This window comes from Podarcis filfolensis, assembly GCF_964270895.1.
Source record: "Podarcis filfolensis genome assembly, chromosome: 3".
Classification (NCBI taxonomy): Eukaryota; Metazoa; Chordata; class Lepidosauria; order Squamata; family Lacertidae; genus Podarcis; species Podarcis filfolensis.
Window position 1 is genome coordinate 42,122,084 of NC_139606.1, and position 26,010 is coordinate 42,148,093.

Here is a 26,010-nt window from a genome sequence, read left to right on the forward strand (position 1 = left end):
TCTTGCATAGAGTTCTTGATCATCATAACGACAGCAGCAATAACAACAACAAATCTCAGGTAGGGGAAAGGAAAAGCAGGACTGAGAACTTCAGACAATATAGATATGCTTTTCAGTGCTCTAAACCTATATGAAGGTAACACTAGATTACTAATTGCTTTATGCCATGAAAAAGATTTTTGTGTGTGGTGGTCGTCATTATTGTTTTTTACTAATTGACCTTGCATCTTGTTAATAAATTGATTCTTTTGGGTGATAGCCTTCAAATATTATGACGGGAAGGACTGAAGGTAACTGCAAGGGGATGTATTGCATGTGAATGTGAAGAAGCAAACTTAATAGACACAATCTATAAATTTTAAACTGAAGTTATTTTCATACCAAAAAATAATGATGATGATTGGGGGGGGGGGTGAAGCGAGGGGGTTGAATGGGCAGCAAGGGCCAAATGCTTGTATCAGAGTTAATCTTTAACAAGGAAATGCTTCAATGGAGCCTTTGGGGTCTATATACAGTGGTACCTCAGGTTAAGTACTTAATTCATTCCGGAGGTCTGTACTTAACCTGAAACTGTTCTTAACCTGAAGCACCACTTTAGCTAATGGAGCCTCCTACTGCTGCCGCACCGCCGGAGCACGATTTCTGTTCTCATCCTGAAGCAAAGTGCTTAACCTGAAGCACTATTTCTGGGTTAGCAGAGTCTGTAACCTGAAACGTAACCCGTGGTATCACTGTACTAACTGGCCAGCTTATTTGTTTATTGTTATGCATCTGTTGTGCCTTTCTTTCATCCTGGAAGGTGGTGTACATAGGGTTCCCACCCAGGCAAACCCCCATCCAGACACTCAGACCTGTTTAGCTTCAGAAATATAACTTTATTAGGTGCTTTTAGCCTTAGTCAATAGTAAAGCTATATGTAAAGGTAAAGGACCCCTGGATGATTAAGTCCAGTCTAATTTGACTTTGGGGTGTGGCGCATATCTCACATTCAGGCTGAGGGAGCTGACATTTATCCACAGACAGCTTTCCGTGTCATGTGGCCAACATGACTGAACCGCTTTTGGTGCAATGGGACACTGTGACGGAAGCCAGAGCGCATGGAAACACCATTTACCTTCCCGCTGCAGCAGTACCTATTTATCTGCTCGTGCTACCATGCTTTCAAACAGCTAGGCTGGCAGGAGCTGGGACAGACCAACGGGAGCTCACCCTGTCATGAAGACTCAAACTGCCGACCTTACGATCAGCACTCCTGGGAGGCTCAATTGTTTAGACCACAGCACCACCTGCTATATGTACCTTCACTTTTAAAAATAAGTTAAATAACAGGAAAAATAATAATTGGATAAATGGTGTATTACCTCGCCTGCTCCCTGGAACAGTATTGTGTGATCTGACAGTTTGTTGCCAGTAATCCGTAGAGCAGCAAGAAGTCCTGCAACAGCCACTGATGCTGTTCCTGAAAAATAAAATGGAACTTACTTCATCAAGTTTAAAATTAACTTGTGTCATTGCTAATGATTACCAACAAGTACCCACCCCTTTGTGATTTTTAAAAATATAATCCTGTTCTTAATGGCTATGTTAACCTCTGCTACTAAATTGCAACACATTATTTATTTTTTTTAAGCACAGGATGAGTACCAAACACAGCAAGGTTACATTAACGTTTGTTTAATTATACTACTACAATGTAATAACAATCTGAAATTATGTATTCGACTTCCTTTTAAAAGACTTATTTTAATAGATTTCAATAGCACACCTGTTGAAATGAGAAGAGGTGTCCTCAGGGCACAAAACATGTAGAAGTCGTCTTACAAAGGCTACAAAATTACTGTAATGGCATTAAAATGTTGATTTGAGCTTATGGTGTAGGGTAATATTACATAATGGAATATAAAGAATGCTAGAGGGCACATGCACTGGAAATATATCTGGAAAGTTGATGTACACAAGAAATAGTTTCAATATGGTCCAACTCATAAAATAACAGTAATCCCATTGTGAAACAATATCTTACTGTAAAAACAATGGAGAAAACACACTGTTTTGATAAGAATTAAAGGATGAAGTAACTTGTAACTGAATCCAAATGTATTTAAAGTAATCTCTCTCTCTCTCTCTTACACCCCCCCCAAGTTTGGTATTTTACTGTATTTATTGTAGAATTATATATTTTACATATTATGATAACTGAATTACTAGTTACATATTATTCCCACAAGGCAGATGTCCACATCAAAATAACACATTAAATAAAATATTACTAAATATATCCTTAAATAAGGTTATGCAAACTGCATAACATGTAAGAAAGCGTTCTATAAACCACATGTCATGAAGAAATTTGACTTCTAGTCAAAAGCCTTATTTTGTTTCAAAAGGAGGAGGAAAAGGGACAAGACAATCATAAGATCCATCAAAAGGCAAAATTTCTGTTAACATACATTTCAAATGCATAGTAGGGAAAATCTGCTTCTCTAGACCATTGTGATCTTCAGCACAGAATTCCCTCACTTCCATGTGTCACACCTGGGCAATGAATATTCCCAGTTGTTTACAGTATAAACAACGTAGACCAGATTAAAGTTATACATGCCACAAACTGGCAATGACATGCTGTAAAAATTAAGAATGCTAAAGCCTTACTAAGCAGTCTCTGGAGGATTATTTAAAAAAGAATAATACAAGAACCATGAAATTTCTACTAAGTTACTTTGGGGTTCAAACATCTTGCTCCTCTCAAGCTCACACTTTTGTCATAGAGCTACTGTGTTTCTTCTGCACACAAATAACATCCTCCCCACCCCACTTAAAATTTAAGTAGCACAGCAACTACAACTGTCAGTGGAGTATAAATGTGCAAATGTCTCATGGACCTAATGGATATCAGCTGCAATATTACCAGTAGCAAGTGATATAACACCCCCTTTATGAAGACTACTTTTAAGGTATCAAATACTTCCACACCCCTATCACAAGTGTGAGTGTGCACAAAGTACACAGCCCACTGAAGTGCAGGACAGGAAACAACTCAACCAAACACACACATTTTAACATCTCCCCTCTACTCCCAATAATGTTCCATATGTTTCTGATGGTAGGCTATGTGCTTCCTCATTGTCCTTCTTTTTTTAAAAAGGAAGCATGTAGATTGAATGCTGCAACAGTAGCAGATGTTTAAAGTGGGTCTTCCATCTCCTCACCATAGTAGTTTTGCATTTACCTTGGTGAATTTCAGCTGCTTCTGGCTAAAGGATGGGAGTGGCTCTGTAATAAAATCTCATGCTCAGTGGAAACAACCTGGATTCTTGTTAAGCCTCATGGGGCAGTAGACTCCCTTCTAAGAGTACAAGTGTCACAGTGTCCTTGGCAAACCTTATTTTAGGTTTTATTAAAAAGCTATAAATGTCTGACATGGCAGATCACTTTGCTCTTTAATTTGTCATATACTTCATCTGGCCACTGCTTTCATAAAAGTACAGATATAAACTGCTTTCATGTTAATTTAATTCAACAGATACAGCACAATGAACACAATTCTGCAAAGAGCTTTCTCTCAACTCTGTTTTCCCTTGCAAGCATGGACCTGGAACCTCACAGTGGGAAGATCTGCTGGTGAAGAACGACTTAAAGTGCAGAAAATAGTTGATAGGAAAGCGTTAAACATCCCCTTCCCCGTGCAATTTCCCTGCTCTCAGTTGCCTCCTCCCTTCTCCACCTGGTAAAAGGAAAGAACAGAAAACTGTTCCTTTCAGCATGCCTGGATACAGGAATGCAACACTTATTTGGTGCCATGTTTGAGCTACATTTTATTCTTGAGGTTGAATCCCAAGCTCAACAAAGCTAGAATCCTTAAATTGATAACTCTGAATGCCCCTTCTTCCCTCTCAAAAGTAGCAGATGATATAATTCATTTACATTCATTTAACTCTCTATCACAATGTATTATTGCTATCTGTTATGACCCCTCTTTTTCTATTACTATTCTTTAGTCCTTATTATTGTACAATAATATTAAATTAAATAAAAATGTTTAAAATTAAGGAGCTAAAGTAGAATCAGTGGCTAAAGTAAAAGCAAATACAGTAGTACCTCTGGATACGAACAGGATCCGTTCCGGAGCCCCGTTCGCATCCTGAAGTAAACGTAAGATGCGACTGCGCATGTCGCGTTTCACCACTTCCGCGCATGCGTGTGACGTCATTTTGAGTGTCTGCGCATGCGCGAGCAGCGAAACCCAGAAGTAACACACTCTGTTACTTCCGGGTTGCCGCGGAGCGCAACCCAAAAATACTTAACTTGAAGCTATTTCAACCCGAGGTATGACTGTAATAGTTTCCAATGCCCTTTGAGATAAGAATGTCAAGTTTCTTAGGAGACATGCATCCAACTAGCTACAATAACAGAGTCATTGTAACCCCGATCCACGCCACAGGGTGGGGTTAGGATGAGGTCGACCTGTTGCTCCACCAGATTCTGCTGGCCAGGGCTCCATCTCTACAGGGCATCCCCAATACATCCGCCAAAATTGTAGCAAAGCACACGCTACTACCAGTGGTGTTCCCAATGGCAGTAACTATCACAAGGCTGCAAAACAGGAGCAGTGTGGAGCAGAGCTGTTGATGCATCCAAAGTGAGCACCTTTTCAAGTAGCCTGGAGCAAACATAGGCAAGAACTGTAAAATCGTCCTCCCCTTCTACCCTAGACAGCAAGAATAGCAGGGCTTCAGACATGGCAGTGGATTCACTGCTTGACTCCACTCCTTTAGTCTCTTCTGGAACCTTGGATTGATCTGTCTGTCACTACTCAGTATATTGGGCAATGAATGCTGTTGGCTATGGCATAGTCTTGCAATCTGCACACTTTGAAAGACAGATGTAAGAAACACTGAAAATAAGTTATGAGACAAGAGCCTGGGAAATAGAAACAGCTGAGCAGGCAAGCCAAAGAATTCAACATTTGCAGTAAACATTTTACTAGCACACAAAAATCCATATGACTACTATTAATAGAAAACAGTTTATATAAAACAACCTAATTGTGTCTTCAGGTTCATTCCTAAAAGACAAATATTGTAATTCTAAAGCAAGCAAAACTTGTATCAACAGTAAGCACTATGAGAGTTGGCAAGAAACAAAAAACATTGTTCATCTTGGCTATCAAACTTTTTCTGCTTGAAAATGAAATTAACACACCACACAGCCAATAATTATTGCAGCCGGTAGCAGGAGAGATTAATAGTGCAATCCTATGCATAAGCTCTTTTGGCAGAGGAATCAGAGGAATTTAATGGAAGCCTAGCTACATGACAGAATGCAAGATATGACACCACCATATTATGTTGGTGGAGCTCTTCCGCTGTCAAAATTGTTCCTCCTACTGTTCTCTTTTGTCTCTGACATGGCGTTGTGAGTTATGTGTGTGGGTTTTGTTTTTGGTTTTTTGACCAAGCATGCAAAAAGCGAGTGGCAGCATGTTGCCTCTTCCCCCAGCAGGTCTCAGTTTCTCATCTCATGCTTCCCAAATTTGTACCTTGTGCAGTGAGTCACTAGAGAATGCTGCTATCAGTATGTGCTGGTGCCCTTTGTTCCATATCCTGACCATTCCCTTTGACTGCTTGGCTTCCCCTTCCTTGGTAGGTCTTTAACCCTTGTTATTAAAGGGTTATGTGAGCTTTCTGCAGATGCAACTACCTGAGTGCTGTGTTGCGTGGGCTCCATTTCTTCCCTTTCATGTGTTGTGCTGCCATACAGTAATTGTGAAGAGCACCCAAACCCTGCCTGTAGTACAACCAGGGCTGATGGATTGCATTGTTGTGGCATTGCTATATATGTGGTGGTGTCAGGTGGTATGCTGGAGGGTGGGGAATCTCTGTCATTCACTGGCTCTCTCTATCAGTGAGTGGCATGCAAGCATCATCACAAGCACCAGGGCATTTTTTACAGGGGGAACTTATGGGAACTCAGTTCCATCACCTCTCAGGTGGGCATCCTTGCCATTCTAGGAGAACAAGGGAGGTGTTCATAGTGAGTTCTGGCACCCTCTTTTTCTAGAAAAACAGCAGTGGTTAGCACAATACCTGATTAGTGGGTTTTGATTGTTTTCCCAAGGATGCACCATTTGGGGATATTGATTTATCCCACCTTTCCTCTCTGGGGAACTATGTGGTGTGTTAATTTACATATCAACCCCAGGAGGCAGATCAGGCTGAAAGATGAAGACTGGTGGCCCATGTCCCTTAGTGAGCTTCATGAATGAGTGGGAATCTGAACCTGAGGTACCCCAGTCCCAAACCAGCACTCTAACCACTACACCACACAGCTTTCCTCTTCCCTCCTAAGCTGAGCCTGTATATAGTGGCTTTTCCACCAGCACAGGTGTGGGCATCCTTGCCTAATTGATGTATAGAATTGCTCTGTAATAATAGTATAGATATTTTACTTAAAAAATAATGAGAGGAAAATTATTTATACCACCTTGAGCTCATACGAGGAAAGGTGGAGTTTAAATAAAATAAACTAACTAACTAACTAACTAACTAACTAACTAACTAACTAACTAACTAACTGGTTCCACTAGTGGAAGCCTGCACAAGGACTTAGCTAGCATAATTGGGCTTTCCCCACTCCCCTCATGTGTTCCCTGCACCTTCAGAACTTGGTTCTGGTGGGAGAACCACCAGAACAGCACATAGAGGGAGGAGAGGGGAGATTGTTCCATCGAGGAAGCAGAAATGCCTGCACTGAGGGAAGCTTTGTAACTGCATGATATTGAATTCCTCCCAAACAAACCTTTCAAACTTAATCAGTTCTTTTTGCCAGGACCAGACACTGCCATTCACCACTTAATAAATACCAGGAGAAGCAGACTGGAAACATCAGATATCCCCAGACAATCTGGTTCTGTTGCCTTGTTCACTTATTACCAGGCATACATTTGCTGTAGCAAATCTCTATACTCCAGCCCCTCCAGCATACACAAATATGCAAATGAAGATAAGCATATTTGAGGCAGAGGTGAGAGAAAACTGCCACCACCACCAACATGCAATTGTCTAGGCACAGTTGTTTCTGCTAGCAATTGCATTCAAGTCCATTCGTATATAGGATTAGACAAATAGCTTTTTCCATGGTACTTCTCTATGTTCAAAGTTGCTGAGCAATACTTATTTGCACAACCTTCTTGCACAAAAGTTATGCTGTGAGGCAACAATTTGCTCAAGCTTTAGTCCTTGGGCACAAATTCAAATCTGGGTCTCTACTGTTCAAAGCAAATCATTCCAGTTCCTTTCACACATTTGCAGTCACGTGGGAGCCACTTTCCTTTTGTGAGAGATCTCATGCCAGTAAGGAAATTGTGTAGATATTGCAACCTTGTGGGCAGAACCAATCAATGCATCTTCCCCATTGCTCTTGAAAGACCCACATGATTGGCCCTCCACATGGGATTGCAGTATTTATTGCATTTTGCGCAGTAGAATGGGAAATGCAGTGTATATGGGTATTTTAGGTTTATAGCCAACTAAATCACTGCCTGTACAAAAATTAAGTGCAACAGGATTCCCCCCCTGTCTCCCTTACACACGCCCTACACATTTCAGATCTGCTCCAGTGAGTTGAAGGAACCCTCAGAGCAGCTTTGGTGTCCACACAGGGAGAGGAAAAGGAGGGGAAGTTCCGTTGCACTTGCACAAGTTGAATACAATCCACAGTTGTAGTTGCTGTTGAATACAACCCACATTTTCCCAACCAATAATCATTATTCTCTCCTCATGACTGAGCTGTAAGAATAGGCATGACTCCTCAGTATCCATTTATACTTTGTAACACATTTAAAGTATCTTGATTTCCAGACACTGTGCAGTCCACTGTCTGCAAAATAAAGTTATCAAAGATGTCTTAGTGTGCACATCTGTCACGCATCACTAAATTGATGCTACTTTTATTGCCAGAGTTTGGGGCATTGCAATTTCCTCAAGTGCTCATTAACCTATGTGCAACCTTCGTGTTGCTCTTTTACTGTGTCATCACCCAGGATCTGTAGAAGAATTTCTTCTACATCTGAAAAAATGAGCTGGGTAGGTCATTTTATTTCAGCCTTTTTCACATCTTAACTAAAACTGGAGAAATTCCAAACACACCAAATTAACAGGAGTTTGGCTTTAAAATGTTGAAGCAGAGAAGGAATATGTGACTAACAATCTAATCCTTAATCTTGCTGTACCAGCACATATATTCTTAGAATAAAAACAAACAAAAAATCCCACAATATTACTTGCACACAATATTTCAATGACATTGCAAGCAGTTATACCATCCCTCAACCAAACTAATGATGGCCTCTGACCTTAAATGGTCATTCTATGAATCTCCTCAAGCACAACTGAATAACCTAACTGGATATATATTTTATTTACATACAAAATTATTAAAGTTGACAGTTTTTCTCTTTAACTAGAACAATAGATATATTTTATTACCTTGAATGTCATCGTTGAAAGTGCAGTATAGGTTGCGATATTTATTCAGAAGACGGAATGCATTTGTATTAGCAAAATCCTCAAACTGAATGAGGCAGTTTCTGCCATACCTAGGGATACAAAATATCATAAACTTAAAACAGAAATAACAAACTTAAGTTGTAATATGCTGGTCACCTGCCTTATGCTATAGTTGAGCAATGCGTTTGTGGACTGCCTTCCTAGTGAGCTCTGTCTCCCTTATTATTAATTTTCAAGAAGTGCTTTAAAACATTCCTACTCATTTCAATTAACTTCTTGCACCTTTTCCTAGAAAGAATATGGTATCCGGACCTGCGATAAGTAGGATTAAAATTGAAAGATCATTGGCTTAGGTCACCTGCTGCAGCTAGATCTATTTGAAAATCACCAAACAAACTCTGTTACTGCTTTCAGATTGGATTAAAAGCGAAATTGGTTATTCTTATTAATCCTCTACATAGATCTGTTAATCATTTGCATGGATTTTATTTCTGTGGAGGAACAACCTATGCTATTATAGTTATACAGATGAGGAAACAAAGCTGGAACCTATGATATACAATCACTTGAAATAGCACCTATGTAGATACGTACATTAACACTTACACAGTCCCATTATGCCTGCAGCATCATGAGATATACTAGCAATCCTTCTCACTCAAAATGCCCCACACATTATACTATTACTTTTATATGGGGGAGAAATGCTACATTCACTGGTTATACACATATTTTATTCCAGTATAATCATCCACACCCTCCTATATTAAATAACACTGTAAAGATGGTTTAGGGAACAGTACAATCTAATTAGTCCCACATCCCAGTAGGTCTTACAGCAGTTACTAAATCTTGCACAGTGTCAACACTCAGTAGACTGAGTTCTAAGGCTACAATCTACTAATGGCATGGGTACTTTCCCTATGGAGCTAACAACCAAGACAACATTTACCATAACCTTTAGCAATCTGTTTTTGCTTCAGAGGAAATGCATGTATAACCAAAAAGTTAGAGCTTTCAATTAATATCTAAAGCAGGCCTCAAATTAGCTTCTGAATTGAGGTTTTTCCCAAAATATTTGTATGGCTCTTCAGCTGTCATGCCATTTCAGCACTTCTCAACAAAATATCCTCATCTGGTTTTGTTTTTTTACATTTTGTGATGCTTTTCACCACTCATCATTAAATAACATGGTACCACCAGATAACAAAGATAGTATAGAGCCCAAATTAGCAGACCTGCACTTTCTAACATCTACTTATGCTATGATGAAGAGATAGAAAGGCATCTTATAATAAATAGATTGAAATAACATCGACGTCACTGTGCCTTTTAAAAATTTGCACCACAATGGCTTCTTGGAAGGGTCAAACCAAAAAAGTTAAACTCTTCCAAGAATATTAGAGGCACTCTATAATTTTACTATTATTTGAGTATGCTGGGGAGAAATAAATGTCACATAATCTTCTAAAAATGCTAGTAATGTTATAAGATCTGTATTACATAACTGTGAATTATTCCTTGAAATAAAAATGTGGGTGTTATTAAAGCATTAGCAGCCTCATACCCAGCACTGCTCAAGAACTCTAAGAAACCAAAAAATATGTGCAGTGGTTAAAATCAGTGCTGTCTGACATCTTTATTGAAATGGTGTCCCACTGTATATCTGAAGACAGACAAAATCCTGCTCCTTCATCTCAGGAACCAACATTTGGTTACAATATCTTAACAGGTGCCCAAATACAGAGAGGACAGACAACTTTCTAAAATATATAGTAGACTGGAAGCGTAAAGAATCGAACAGTTTCCACTTTTCTCATACTTTTTGGATCACAGCTCAATATTATGTACATTTATTCTGGAATAAGCCCCACTACGTTCCATTTATATAGAACTATCAACTCAGAGTACTTTCCTGGTACGCAGATTTCCCATACGTTTTATGGAGCAATATCTGTCAATGAAACCCCCTTTTTCACAGTGCCATAAAAGGTGACCAGTTAGTTTAACCAAGCAAGAATACATAAACATTTCTCTGAATTTCAAATCAAAATGTTTTGAAAATCTTAACCTTGAATTTAGTCTGTCCAGTTTCTCTCCCACTGTGACTATCTTTGCTGCCTAAAACAGTATAAAACAATAAAATCCATGTTTGAGGGGCACATTCTCTAACACATAGGACCAACTTTAGGTATTTTGATATTCTTGATGTTCTGGAGGCTGCACGCCAGCAGTGGGTGGGTCTAAAAGTGGGTATGGCCACCCTACACTCACACATGTAGATGCACACACACAAGGCAGGCATGTCGGCATCCAGGGGTTGAAAGGCCAGCTGGCTAGCCCCCAGCTGGATCGTCCCCTCTCAGCCGTCACGCTGCGGAGATTCATAGACCTCTGGCTCTAACGTAAATCAGCGACTCAAGCTTGCTGCCTTGAGCACACTATACGTAGCAGTGTAAATGCACAACAGAAGAGGCTGAGGCTGTGGATACGTACTAAAACTATGGATTTATTTTACATAAATCAGAACAAAGAAACATGTCGTCTCTCCTTGCAGTCTTCTCGGAGACAGATTCAAAACAAAAGCAATATACAGAGCGTAAGTTCCGCTCATGGGACCCAGCAGTCTGTGCTGGAATGTAAACAGACATGTGACACGCAACAATCCCATGTCTGCAACAAAAGGTGGAATAGAATCTCCCAACAAGGCATACACACAGACACATAGTTCCCTCCTTCTTAGCTGATTTGTGCAGATGAGTTAGGGAGAGGGCTATTGATCCCTCTCCAGTGAACAAATTAACAACCTGATGATGAGATCAGGCAATTTACAGCCCTAGCAGGCTTCTGAGCTCTACCCACCCCATCACTGTGTCCAGTAGTAGTAGTAATATGATTATTATTTTGCCAACAAACAAAATATTTTGCCAGAAAACTCTGCAAACTGGGGAGTAGCCATCCCTGTTCTAAGAAACACTTACCCTCTTTACCCTTGGGATTATTGATGTACTTGCCCTAGCAACTCCTTCTCACAGAGCCTCTGCCTAGAGCTGACCATCCCTATAACAATGAGCTCTTTCCACAATAAACTTGGGTCAGTTTGCAATGGATTTTTTTCCATTACGAAGTACTGTTCTAAGTTGATACCAATAATTGGATTTCTGCTGCCCCAAAGCCTAGGAAGCGGTATGAGTCACAGAACATCTGGATTCCCTGATCCTCACTGCTTCTTAGTCATAATTGTTGTCCTCTTTCCCATCTGGTGCTGTGATCTCTTGCTTCCTTCAGGTTCACTGAGATTTCAATGAATCAATTTTAGTCCACCACCCCATGTTTTGAGGGGTTTGCTGTTACTAAAGAATCTCAGTAATAAAAGTCCAGCACATTTCCCCCTTCTATTATTTCTATTTTCTTCAGTGCAGGGTCTTCATTCATCCAATTCTCTTCTTGTTAAGCCCCTTATCTCTTTTATTAAACATAACCATAATTTCTCTCTTAAACATAAGTTGCTGCTATACACCAAGTCAAATCACTGTTTCAGCAAATTCAATGCTAAACTCTCCAAGGTCTCATGCAGATACCTTCCCCAGCCTGATTAATATTAATATTTTGGCAATCATAGCTATATTTTACATGGCATGGTTTAACTGGAGATGTCCAGAACCTTTCTGCACACAGCACACATGTGCTAGCAACAAACTACACCCAGAACTGTTTTATGACTAACTTCTTGTCTTCTATTCTAAATTTTACATTTTTAAGTGTGTATGTATTAGGGGTGTGCACTGATCATATTTGGACCCCAAAGCACAGGACCAGATAAAATAAATCACCTTGATTGCAAGTTATGAAGGAACTCCCTCTGCACCTTCCTGATCCTGGTATTTTCCTAAAGTTAGATTCTCCCTCTTACCTCACATTCCAACATCTTCCTTATATACGTAGTAAACTTAAGGGGGGGGGTTGTATACTGTCCACAGCATTTATTTGATACCTAGATGGACGAAACACTTCAGGAGGCTTTGCTCTGAATTGTGCAGCTTCGTAAAGCTCCTGTTTAACCTCAGATGTGCTCAGTTTTCCACAAATACATTCCAACTTGTCTTAAGCCTTTGTCCAAATCCAGTGCACTACCCTAGTGTGTACGGCTGGAGATAATATGTAGATATATAAAAGAAGGCACTTCAGTTTGTTCAAGGAGGAATCACCATTTCCACAAATTCCTCTCTCATCACATCACACACTGTTGCAGCAGAAAAGAGACAAGCCAAAACCCTGTTCCATGTGTGGAATAATGCTCACACTTCTCTGGGTTCAAACAACTTTATACGTTTTCACAACAGAAACTTGAAATGTTGTGGACACATTGTCCAAGTAATTCAAATTATGAAGAAGAAAAATCTGAAAACAGGAAATTTTGTAACTTTCACTCAGAACACAGGATATACACTATGCTACACCTCAACATAGCAATCAGCACTGTTATACACAGCAATCATTGCAAGCCATACATGAGACATTGTGAAGATGTATGGTTTCTCCTCAGAGCTTTAAATAGCCTTAGGAGAAGTTCACATTTCATTATGTAAATGGTATTGTAGATATATAATAGAAGGCACTTCATAGGTGTTCCTTTTACCATCTATACTAAGAAGTACCATTATTTGCACAAGTCTACTCTGTATTCCCTTCACTACTTCAGTCCTTTTTGCTTCCTTTCTCAGTTTTTTGTTACTGCTATGATCCAAGTACTAATGCAATATCTATTCATTTTGTTTTATTTTGTTTTTTATAATCTGTTTTGGCAAGGACCTTCTAAAGCTCTTGTAAAGTTCCTTCTTTCAATACTATATTAATAATTATTATTTCATTCCTTTATCGCAATACAATTTTGGGCTATGATGCTGAAAGACAGCAGAGCTACAGTGAAGTCAATTTTGGCTTAAGAAAAATATTAAATAAGCACCATATGTTCTTTGTAAACAGTACGATATTCAGAAAATAAGATTTTAACTGAGGAAACCTTGGTTTTCAGGATTTCCGAGCTAGAGGCACTTGCAATTAGCTTATTATCTCTTGAGCAAAATAAGTTCTTAATAACAACAGTTATAAACATGCAGTCTGGATTTCTGGGATTGCATGCATTCTCTATGCCTTCCTTTTCTCCACCGCCACAATATGACTTGGCAAAGGTATTGTGTATCAGTTCTCCTGCAAAGTCCATGGAAATTAAAGAAGGTAGCTGTATCCTCAAAATGGAGATTGTTATTGTTAAGTATTTTACAGTACTACCATACAGTACTGATTTTTTAAACAGACCAAACTAAATTGTAACAGTTATATCAGCTGTGAATAAGGTACAGTCAGGCTTACTAAAAACAAACAAACCACCCTTTAGTAAGCTTAAGGTTTTACTTATCAACCTGTGAATTTGCCTTCTTGTATTCTGCATGGCCAGCAGACCTCACAAAGGGTGGCTCGACCGCTCCTTGGCAAAAAGCCATGGGACTAAACTGCAGGTTTGGCAGACTTAAGCAGGAGACTGCCAAAGTCAGTTATGGTGACATCCAAAGCTAAGTAACCTGAAGACTAGAATTAGACATCTCAAAATATCAGATAAAACTATAGGCTTAAGATTAGGAATATCAGGCGTAATAGCCAGCCAATTTCATTCCTTTTCATTTTCTTAAGACTATTCTGATACTGCATCTACAAGAATTAAAAACTTAAGAAAAGATGCACTCTTGACCCATTTATTATGGATCAAACTATAAGTATATTGTTTCATATTTGCCACTTAAAACATATTGTCCTTATTTGAAGATTAATCCCCTTATATGTTTACATTATTTATTTTAAAATAAAATATGCCTGCAATAGATAAAGGGTAATATCCAATAATAATCATACTCAGAGTAGACCTATTTAGATCAATGGGTCTACTCACAGCATGATTTACTTCGTTTTCACCCAAGGTGCTTATTTGTTTTGGATTAATTGCCATCCCTTATTTTGAAAAGTATTGAATTTTAACTTATGACTCAGACAAGTCATTTCTTATTAATGTAAGCCCTTGAGACCATCAGAGCAGGATAAAAATACGTTCCTCCAGTATTATGTTTCTGGACACAAGCCAAACATATCTACATATTGTATGAAGACTCTGAATGTTAAGATTGTTTTCTAAAAGTGCGGATTAGTAAATCAAAACCTATACATGAAATATTTCTTAGAAGTTGTCATAGATACCTCAGTGTTTAACCAAAATTTGTCACACTCAGAGGTGGAAGGTGGGGACGACACAACCCAGGTACTTCACCCAAGCAAAACCCCACTTGTATCCAGCTCAGTGTTCTGGAGGCAATCTACTCTGCTTCCGACAGTAGGACTGATTTGCATATGTGCTAAAAGCAGTCCCATCCTTCTCTTTCTCTCAGTGACCACGACTACCTCTAGCTCCAGGTTAGACTAGGTAGGAAGAAAGGAAAACTGTCTAATTAAGGAAGGTGTGTTTGTCAGCTTCAGAACTGACATATTTTAATTTTTCTTTCACAAGGCCTACAGCCAACCTAGATATTTTGGGGCAGCCATGCATTGGACTTCTCCGTTCACATGTAAAGTGGTGGGAAGTCTACCCTGTACACAAAGAAGTATATGAGGGAGGAAAGAGAACCCCAGCCCTCCATCTCCATACCTCACTATGTTCCACTGTTTTGAGAAGTTTCCCCTCACCAATAACAGACGAGCATAAAATTGGTTAAAGCAGTGGAATGCAGCAAGTATTTATTTAATAAATAAATCTAGTAGCGAGCGTGTCCCTTTCCCTACAGCCTCTTCTTCTTGCATATGTTTCCTATGCTTTTTATGTGAATGGAGCAGACATGCTGTAGAATCTCCACCTAGGTGTAGCTGTTATATGTCCCAACCTTTTCATCATGGTAAAGAGATTAGGAACCATCCTTATCCCCTTTGGTCACTATCTTGCCCCAGACTCCTAACCCAAAGACCCCATTCCTTGTCCTGAATTCTCTGTGAACTGCAGAGTTCTTGGAGAACAAGAGAAATGGTTTTGCTGCCTCCATGATGGGCTTTTCTTGAAGCAGCCCAATGCAATGGCAAAGAAAACACCCTTTCTCTATGAGAGGAGAAACAGGGTGGTGTTTGTTTGTTTGTTTGTTTGTTTGTTTGTTTGTTTGTTTGTTTTGGGCCTTTTCTGCTTTCGCAGAAGGCAAAAAAGTGTCTTATTGTCTAGGGCAAAAAGCACAGCACAAATGCACAAAAAGCAACCCTTCCAAATTCTTTGTACAAGCTACAAGAAGTGTGAGGCAGGGAGTGTCATGACAACCACAAATCACACTTAGCTAAGCCAACTTTTGTTGGCTCTATGGACTTACAAGCAGAGCTTGAAAGCAGCTGAACCATTAACAATGAAAAGGGAATGGGGTTTGTTTCAGAAGGGGGAGAAGCCTTGAAAAGCTCTTGATGAAGGTTGTGGCATCTGCACAAGGCCTACTAAATTGGGAATTAATTGAAGCAAGCTAACAATTGATATCAGGCATTCTGAGAGAGTACATACATATGGACTATGTGTTAAAATTAGAAAACCATGCCATGTCTAGCTTGCAAAATGTAGCACTTGGATCCATTTTATACAATCATAATATATCTTAAATAATAAAATCAATCACTGTTTGTATACATAATAGTAAATATTTCATTATGTGTCTAACAGCAAGCATGTGTGACTTCACTATATCAAGTAATGTAATGTTGAGGCTCAAGTATAGGTTTAGAAATCTCAGTCATCTAGTTTTCCTTTGTGCTAAGAAAATGGGGCAGGGGGAGGGTTAATGGCTGCAGTTGCATAAAATAAAATGATAATCTCTGGGGCGTCTCTATTTCAAAATGTTTATAGAATATATTTCCCCCCAAAGTACTGAAAACATACTCTTATCCTTTGCCTGTTTTCAAAAATACAAAAAGATCCCCTCCCGAGCCCCCCACAAGGAGCGGAACATGGTAGTATTTGATATCCTTTGTTTCCAAAGGTGGAATTATAGGCAGCTCAGAACTTTCCAGCAGTACCATTCAGGGAACCAATTACTGAGCTAATTAGGCTATCTGCTTTGCCACCAGAATTTTAATACTGTTATGGGCAATAATTTACTCAATTTCAGATTAGTTTTACAATGATACCAGTGAAAGAATTCAGTTATTTATTTCCCCTACATCTCATTTGCTTTGTTTATAGGCAATGAGCAGAATGGCCATTCACAGTACAATCCTTATGCATTTTTTCCCTCAGAAGCAAGTCCCAGGGCATTCCAGTGGGGCTTTACTTCCAGGAAAGAGTGTATAGAGTTGCAGCCTTAGCTAATTTTGATCTGCTTAAAATGTACCACTGTTCCAAACACAGATTCAAATTATCAAAGACAATAGTAAGGAAACATCTTGATTAAAATGCCTCCTCCCTACTGTGGTCTGGAAAGATGTGTAGTAACTGTATCTATCTGTCCAGAAAGGCTTGTCCCTAGGGATTGAGTTAATGAGATCTTGGAAGTGCATTCAGTCTAGTAGATGTGAAAATCTTCCAACACTGTTCAGGTAGAACAATTTTACTGACATACGATTCCACTCAGTATCTCATGCTTTATTACTTTTCAATGCAAAACTAGGAATCTAGCCAATTTTATATTGCTGAAATTGTTGTGCCTTCACCTAGAAAGCATTTAAACATCCCTCTGCTTCTGGAACAGAATGAAAGTAGTAACAATTACTGGATATTATTAGAATCTGGTATGATTCCTAGCAAACTAAAAACCAAGAGACCAAGGGCCTTTTTTATTTATTTATTACAGACCAGCAATTTTCTAAAAACCTGGACCGTGAGATGTGCCTAAATGTCACCTCCCATCCTCATTTAACATGACAGTGATGGTGGCTTAGCTGACTTGACTTTTGGCAAAGTAGCACCAGGGGCTGCCTCACTAGGTACCCCATTCTCAACTTTGAGCTCAACAGAAGATTACCGAGCCCCATAAAAATTCTGTAGATGTAAGATGTATAAAAATTGTTCACTGACTTTCTCATTCCATATAAGTGTTAAATACTTGGCAAAAGCAGGTATGATTTTTGCAGTGTGGATATTAATTTTTTTCTTTATTTTTTTTAAATATCACAAGACCAGCCCTTTCCTTAAAAGCAGCCTTAACAAAGAAGAAGGTTCCAAAGGGGTGATTGCTGCTAAATGCTGATTTTGTGGGTACTTTATCTGTACTTAAGTACCTTATCTGTACTTAAAAACAGCCAAAAAACAAGACAAATAAAATTACAAGATAATAAAATAGTAATCATAATAATCATTCAAAGCCTAAAAAAAATAATGTGTGACATAAAATATATTCTATAGTGAAATACAAGGTTCATATTTGTACCAAACATACCAAATCTTCATGAATGTTGCCAAATAAACTCCTATTTAATGGGAACGTGCCAACCATGAGATGGTTTGCTCATATAAACCAAATGGAACTCTAAGCAGAAGCAAAGTCAGAGGGTTCTGCAGCAGCCCTGGAGGCACATATTTTATGAGTTAGTTTTTCGGAAACAGCAATGAACATGACGTTTTTAAACCATAGATCCACAAAATAACAAGATGCATCCTTCCACCCTTGAGAGATCACTAGATGAGTGGCAACCAACTGATATAGAATTGAACGTTGAGAAGTAAGGTCAGCATTGGCATGAACAAAAATGGATAAAAGACATATCTTATCATCCAGAGTAGCCTATTTGCCAACAATTATACCAATCTTCATTACAACTGGCTCCCAGAACATATGTACATATGCCAACATGTTCTTTGTACCTTGCAACCCTGCCGGCATAAGGGGAAACCAGATCTTACAATATGAGATAAAAGTGATGCAAAACCGGCAATGTGCATGAAACTATTTAGGTTTAAGTTATATGGATACTATCCTAGCATTAAATAAGAAGCAACTGGCAAACGAAGGCTCTTAAAGGTGTTACATATTTTAAGGGGGTGTCTTTTAGTTCTTGACCAGTATTAGTCTGTGGTACATAATGGACATTTCTTATTTCAGGATGCTAAAACCCCATGTAACCTAATAGATATTCCTTATTTAAGAATGTAATCACTAGCTGAGATTCCCTGTTTTTAACATTTTAAACTTCATAGATACTCTTGTTTTTAACATTTTGCCCTCGCAGTCCTATTTTTAACAATGTGATAACAGTTACAAAAATCAGCAAAGTATTGCTGTCTTGGATCTCATCTGGACAAAGCTGTGCAGAGATAAAGCTGTTCAAAATATAGGTTTTGACTAAAAAATGTTTTATTTATTTCAGTAGAGAGGAGGTAATATTTTGCAAGTAACAGCCCTTCAGAGATATCCAAAGTAAGCACTTACAGATTCAAAGGAAGATAAATAATTGCAGTGGGAACAAATCAGTTCTATAAGCGCAGTTTCAATACCCTGAACCATGTAGATTAAATTTAAACAGTTGACTTGGGCAATTGTACCTGCAAGTTGTACAGCAGTGTTACTACAATATGTATTTGTTAAGGTATATATGTAGAGATAATACTATCTGTCATTAGACAATACAGTGGTACCTCGGTCTAAGAACAGTCCTGTTAACAAACACTTCGGGAAATGACCTCCGCAAAACCGGAAGTAGGTGTTCCGGCTAGCAAACTTTGCCCTGGGAGACGAACGGAATCCGAACGGAGGAGGCCCCATTAGGGAAAACGCGCCTACGTTTAAGAACAGTTTCGGCTTAAGAACGGACCCCTGGAACTAATTATGTTTGTAAATGGAGGTACCACTGTAGTAGCTAAAAAAGAGGAAATCTGAAGAAAGGAACAGAATATACAAATGGCTACATGATTGACAATTCAAGGGGCCATCTCTCTCTCTCGCGCGCGCGCGCTCTCACATACACACACACATACTCCTGCACAAAGTTCCGTTGGCACTTTAAAGTTAGCCAGTGTAGTCACGTGATTAAAGAGTTACAGCAGAACTACAGAAATTCTCAAGGTTTTCATTATACTTTTTCATTGGGAGCCTTTATGGGGGTGGGAATCACTTGTCAACCAAACACAAGACACTGGGAACATACAAGAAGAAAAAAATAGTGTAAGAGCAATCCTTTGGACAGCAGGGTATGTGGCTACAGATCTGAGTCAGAATCACCATACATTGTGTGTTTTTAGATATCTTGCAGTATTTAAATTATAAACAGATGTCTGTGGAAAGATGTCTGGCCTTCTCTTTCTCACATGCAATGTATTAATCACTTTGCTCTAAAATAAACGACAAAGATAACATCTTGCTGAGTCCTTTGTATTCAGCCAATTACGTCCCCCCCCCCCACTTCTGTATTATTCTGGGGTCAGTTCTAACCAGGAATAAAAACAAAAGAAAATTTCAATGAACTCCTTTTTGCACCTATTTCACTTCCTCATGTTTGAGGAGAAGATGCAAGTTATAATCAAAGCAGCCTCCGGGACATCTTGGTTCAGTTTCTGTGCTACTTGTCAGGTAGGAAGGGAGCAGTTGTTAGAACAAACTGAAACATTAAAGACCACAACATAGCAGACATGCTTACTGTTCCAAAATCTTCCACTCTCTAGGGAAGAAAAAACTTCACACTGAGATTGTGTATATAAATCTTCAGTGACATCTAAAGCCTTCATCTAAAGGCTCAGGGATCATACTGAGTTAAGCGGAAAAATACAGCCGTGTTGTCATTCTATCATTATATTCAGTACCTAACTCTGAATTCATTATTGTTCCTATTCATGATTTACAACAGATCAGAATACAAAAAGACAGAAAATGGACCCGTGATTATTATTTTATATGAAGTTTTATTCTTTGGAAGAAAGCGACTCCAAATGTACCTATACAAGTGAGAGGAGATCTCCAGGGCCTCGCCAATTCAAATCTAATTCATTTAAAAAATGGATTGAGTTTAGATGAACTCCACTAGACATCCACTAGGCTATTTTTCCACTGGATCACTTCTAAGCAGAACATAGCGCAGGAGAGGGTCTGCCTATTACTATCAATAACAAGAGCAAACACATTTTCCATTGTCCCAACTATATGTGTACATATACAGATAAGACACAAAATACATGCACAACATTATTCAATCAGCAAATAGCCAAAAATCTCTGACACCATAGAAGTTCTATATATACTGCACCACTCCCAATATATCACAGTTCTACTAACTCCTTAAGAAGGGATTGAACAGCTAAATGTAAGCACATATTTTCCTCATGAACACTACAGCATTACAACATCCCCCCCACATAAAAGTGGCAGTATTTAACAACTTAAAAGGCATGCTTTTCTTAGGATGAATCTTCCACTCAAACAAAAAACCTGAACAAAAGCCCACACCCTTCAAATGTTTTTAAACAGTTTTTGTTTTTTGTTGCAGATTAAGCTATGGCAGCACCCATTTAAAATTAAAGCTAGTCATTGCAGTTTTCTTTGGAGCACAGGCTATGTTCAGTTTCATCATTCCATGTGTTCTGTGAAATACAGTTATTTGACACAGCCTCTGTTGCTTTACTTAAATCATCTGCCAACAAGTCTCAACTGAACAAACATATCAACTGAGAGAGTAACCTTTTCAACTATTTTAGCCAAACGCTTATTAACCCCATGGTGCCAGTGATTAGTGCCTTTCCGAGCACCCACAGCTCTTATTAGCACATGGAATGGAAAATCTTTGCATTTTGCACTAAGCAAGGCTAATTCAACACAATCAATTTAGAATTCACCCTGAAGACAGTTGAATTCTTGGTTACTCACTATTGCTTATCACGTGAAATGTGGCTAATCAGTAACACCAATTAGATGTCTGCATTGACTCAACAAGTATCTTTTTATTATTATTATTAGATTTATATGCTGCCCTTCATCATAAGATCTCAGGGCAGTTCACAGAATAAAATACAGGCTAAAAACACGTAAGTAAGTAAAACAAAACAACAAAACAATAATGCCCCCCCCCCATCCACAGACACATTTAAAAGGCTGTAGAAAAGGCCTGGTTGAAGAAGAATGTTTTCTCCTGGTGCCTAAAAATATATAATGAAGGCACCAGGTGAACCTTGCTCGAAATAGAATTCCACAAACAGGGAACAAGTTGACTCTTATCACAGATGAACAGCCTGTCCTGGATGTGCAAACTGCCAAATCATCCACATTGTACAGTAACCATTATCTTCTAACCATTAAACTGGTGGACTGTGGAACCATTTACTTTCTGCCTCTGTTCCCTACTTACAGAGCAACAGCCTTTGCACAAAGGAAAAGCTGCTGAAACACACCATGCACCATAGCCTCCAGTAGAAAAAAATATAAGGGAAGAACTTGTCAGTACAGATGACCAAGCTACCATATGGTTAATGTGGGTAAGTTTGCTTGTTTATCTAATACATTCGGCATGTAGGGTTGTCATATGTCCTCTTTTTCATGGGTAGAGTCATCAAAGTGATCCATAGTTACAAGTAGAATGTGTTTTGCTTTTCAAAATATGGTAACCTGAAGTAATTTGAATGATTGTGCCTGGTTTGTCTTATTTTGTGGTTGCTGTAGTTCACCCCTAGTTAATGATTTGTTTTATTGCTATGTGGTGAAGACTTATTTCAAAATAATTTTTTCAGTATAAATATACATACACATACATATACACACACAAAGAGAGAGAGAGAGGTTGTTCACATGTAACACTAGGTCAAACCATGGCTTACCATGAATGTGTGCACATTCAGGGTGCTAAAGAGATGATTGTGACAGCTTTTCTCTTTCTCCACTCATGGGTGTCCACGGGGGAGAATCTGAAACCTATTTATTTCAACGTACACAAACCGATGCACATCCAGCCAGTCAACAAGAGGCTTAGAGTGATCTCTGAGACTACTTCTATTGAGAGTGCCTGCACTTTCCTGGAGGAAAGCCTTTCTGGGCCAGTGGGCAGCTCAGAATTATGCTGCTTATTCTGATCTAATTATTATGCTTCTGCAAATGTTACATGATTTCGAAACCCTAAAAATACACTGATAATATAAACAAAAGAGTTGTAGTGCCTTTTTGTGATCAGGTGAGCAGCTTGCGGGTACTGCTGAACCCAACCCTTTCTGAGGGCCAAGGGGGAGGCCAATAACAGAAACCAAAAGTAATCCAGCAGAACAGAAACCAGAAGGGCCAAGAAGGTTCTCAGGGAATATGTAACAAAAAACATTTTCTTGGGAAACAGAAACTTAGTGCTACTTTTTCGATTGGTTGAAGGTTGCCACATTTTCATCGACGGAAAAGACCTAGCGCACCAGAGGTAGAAAACTATACCACTTGGCAAGTAAGGCATCTGTACTGAGATCAAGTTTTGTAAAATAGGAGGTAGACACTGGAACACAAACTGCCTCCACTGTTCCCCACTCCTCTCACTTATAAGGCTCACCACATTCCAGCATTACATCTGTACCCTTTATAGCCACATAACACATTACCCAATGAAACAGCAGGTAGATTCACATCATACATTTAAAACACATGACTTTCTCCCTAACACACCTGGGGACTGTAGTATTCCCCTCACAGAGCTACAATTTCCACCTCCTTTACAAAACTACAGTACCCAGGATTCTGTGGGGATAGTCATGTGCTTTGAATGTGTTTTAAATGTATGCTTTTAACCCTTGTTGTTTAGTCGTTTAGTCGTGTCCGACTCTTCGTGACCCCATGGACCAGAGCACGCCAGGCACTTCTGTCTTCGCTTTTAACCCTAATCCTTGGTAAAGATGGGAACCTGGGTTCATGTCAGTGTGGATAGTTAAGTTAAGGTCAGTTAAGGTCAACACAGTTAAGGTACAGTTAAGGTCAACACATTTAACATATGCCGTAACATGGTGAAAATGAGAAGAAGCATGTTCTTGAACTGGGTACCAATCAGAAAACCAGGTATCTGGAATCCAGCCTTGCTTGTGCACCAGTCAGAGGTAGATGTAGGTAGGAACGGTTGCTCGTCTCCTCTTAATATTTCCAACCTCATTGGAGTTAGCTAAGTTATTACAAAGACTTGACATGGAATGAAACAAATTAAATAAAGCCGCTTCCCTCATTGGTCATTTCCTGAGCCTATAATGTAAATAGCAATCATGTTTCAAACTTAATTGACTAAGGTTAAGTGAAAGCCACCATTTGTCCCTTCCAAATATCACCTCGCAAATGAAAGGGCAAGTTATAGGTTATGTATAAAGTCACTATTGCAGAATTTAAGTTGAAAGTAAAGTTGATTTAGGACACACACTGGCTGATTTATATGTTTCTCTTTTACATTAGACATTGGTGAATGCTCATGGAAAAAAATTAATTTGAAAGCCAAAATAAAGTTCACCCTTGGAAATCACAACATGATTTTGGGAAAAGCTGTTTCTCATACCTACAAGGTTCATTAGAAACTTTATATATATGATTAAATATGCTTGCTGTTCTGTGTTGTTGTCATTAAGAAAATACAGCTAATCAGTCTTAAGATAAACTGGTTACCATGAAAAAAGAAAACTATTCAGTGCACAATAGTATTCAGTAAAAGGTATTCAGTGCGCAATAAGGCTTTGATCTTGAATTGGGCTTTCAGATTATGCTGATTTATTATAATACTGGAGCCAAATTAAAGGAAAATATTTAACTTCATGAAGTAAAATGTTATTTGTTTGTTTGTTATTTGTCTCTTTTGGCAAAGCCCTGAATTTGTAGCCTATCACTTCTGTAGAATGTCAAAGTTAGAATATTACCAAAGCCTATATTTTTTCTGGCATTTGGATTATTTGATTACAAGTGTTCAAGTATTTAAGCAGCACACTTTCCACTGGAATGATCTTGGAAAGCTCAAATAAAGATCAATCCTATGCAGAACTGGTAGGGAACTGAGAAGGAAAGGAACAATGGCAGACATGCTTGAGCCATTGCACAACTTATTTGGTCCTTCTTGCTTTCCGATCAGATGGTTCCCTAGAAGCAGACCAAGTCTAGGTAGTATTATTCTAGTAGTTGAAGTACTACTCTACATAGGCACAACAAGTCCCTGTGTCAGTGCGGTGATTGGTCTAAATGGAATCTTGGAAGACCCACAATTATGACTCTGTATTATGTTAAGATGAATTGCCTTTTGCTTTCTGAGCTTCAAGTTCCATGTAAAAGATTTGACCAACTTGCATCACTGGGTGAAAATAGATTGGCAAGGTATGCCATAAAAACCCTTAGTAGCTTAATGGAATGACATAGTTACCCTGCTAGAACAGAACATTAATTAAAATACGAAATGGGCATTCCAATACAAGATATCTCAACTGGTTTCTCATGAGATCTGTATACTAAACAAAAATGAGCATGTGAAGGCACCTATGCATTTGTGTTCTGGTACAAAGGTCCGGATTCAATGTTCCCTGACTACCAGTTTGAAGTTGAGAACGGTAGCCGCGCAATATGAAATTCAGCACAACACTTGGCACTGGCAGAAATTTACTGCAACAGGAAGCATCCAAATTACAGCAATGTGTTGCGCAACCACAAGAACCATGCAGGGGTCCTGCCCTTTTGTTGCATAAGCCATTCTGCTAGTGCAACTTGTACACTGCTAAGGGGCTTCAACTTTGTGAGATGTTGAATTCCTCCCAAAATATTGTAAAGTTCAACTTACCACTGACTCCAGGCTAATGCCTACTGTCCCCTGCGTCTAGTAAGCCAGGAAGTCAGTTTAGGATTTTTGACATAATGTCGGGATGTTAGCTAATTGCAAAATGCAAGCAGCTGGATCATATTTTTAAATCTGATTTGGAAAATATAGCAAACCAGCTGCACTTGGTAAATTTAGTCTGCAAATACTGTCCTTTAAAAATATTTTCCATCCATAATTTACAGCTTCTGTGGTCTCTTGGCAAGCGCTTTAAAAAAAAAAGTCCAATGCTGAGTAGTCAGTTTGGCTTCAGCCCAGAAGATGCTAACCCTTTACCAGTATGATGACTGGAGTATTGCTCGGTAAAATAAGTTGGGAACTTTCAAACACTGCAGTGAAAAAGTATCCTTGAGTCTTTTTATACAGCAAAAATAGCAATGTCAGCAAGTGCTGTGTCCCCTTCCTTCCAATCTCACCCTGATAATCATTCTGCAGTGCTATCAAGGCCTGCCTGACCCTATAAAATTACTTAATATAGGAGAAAGCACCTTTTTCTTGATTCATGTATCATTTTCTTTTTGTCATCCATATAAACAGTCTTACATAAAATATTAATACAAGGAGAAAAGAAACAGTGAACATGATAATTAAATAGAATACACTAAAGCATGGGTAGGCAAACTAAGGCTCGGGGGCCGGATCCAGCCCAATCGCCTTCTAAATCTGGCCCATGGACGGTCTGGGAATCAGCGTGCTTTTACATAAGTAGAATGTGTCC

The 26,010-nt window shown here is 38.9% G+C and overlaps 2 protein-coding genes across 8 annotated transcripts in view; one reads left to right on the top strand and one right to left on the bottom strand.

Annotated features, from left to right (window-relative positions):
* Positions 1-26,010, bottom strand: part of ME1 (malic enzyme 1) — a 113,743-nt gene that overhangs the window by 20,500 nt on the left and 67,233 nt on the right. For both annotated transcript variants that reach the window (XM_083608236.1, XM_083608237.1), the window contains exons 7-8: positions 8,487-8,596; positions 1,362-1,459 (exon numbers count right to left, since the gene is read on the bottom strand). In XM_083608236.1, the coding sequence (XP_083464362.1) occupies positions 1,362-1,459; positions 8,487-8,596 (208 nt within the window). The remainder of the gene's footprint in view (positions 1-1,361; positions 1,460-8,486; positions 8,597-26,010) is intronic.
* PRSS35 (serine protease 35) overlaps positions 1-26,010 on the top strand; it is a 152,821-nt gene that overhangs the window by 17,494 nt on the left and 109,317 nt on the right. For 3 of the 6 annotated variants that reach the window (XR_014546816.1, XR_014546817.1, XM_083608242.1), the window contains exon 2: positions 21,845-21,969. The gene's annotated coding sequence lies outside the window, so the exon portion shown is untranslated. Of the gene's footprint in view, positions 1-18,878; positions 18,929-21,844; positions 21,970-23,896; positions 24,183-26,010 lie in introns of those variants that run through there. The other 3 variants (XR_014546818.1, XM_083608245.1, XM_083608244.1) reach the window with 3 other exon arrangements.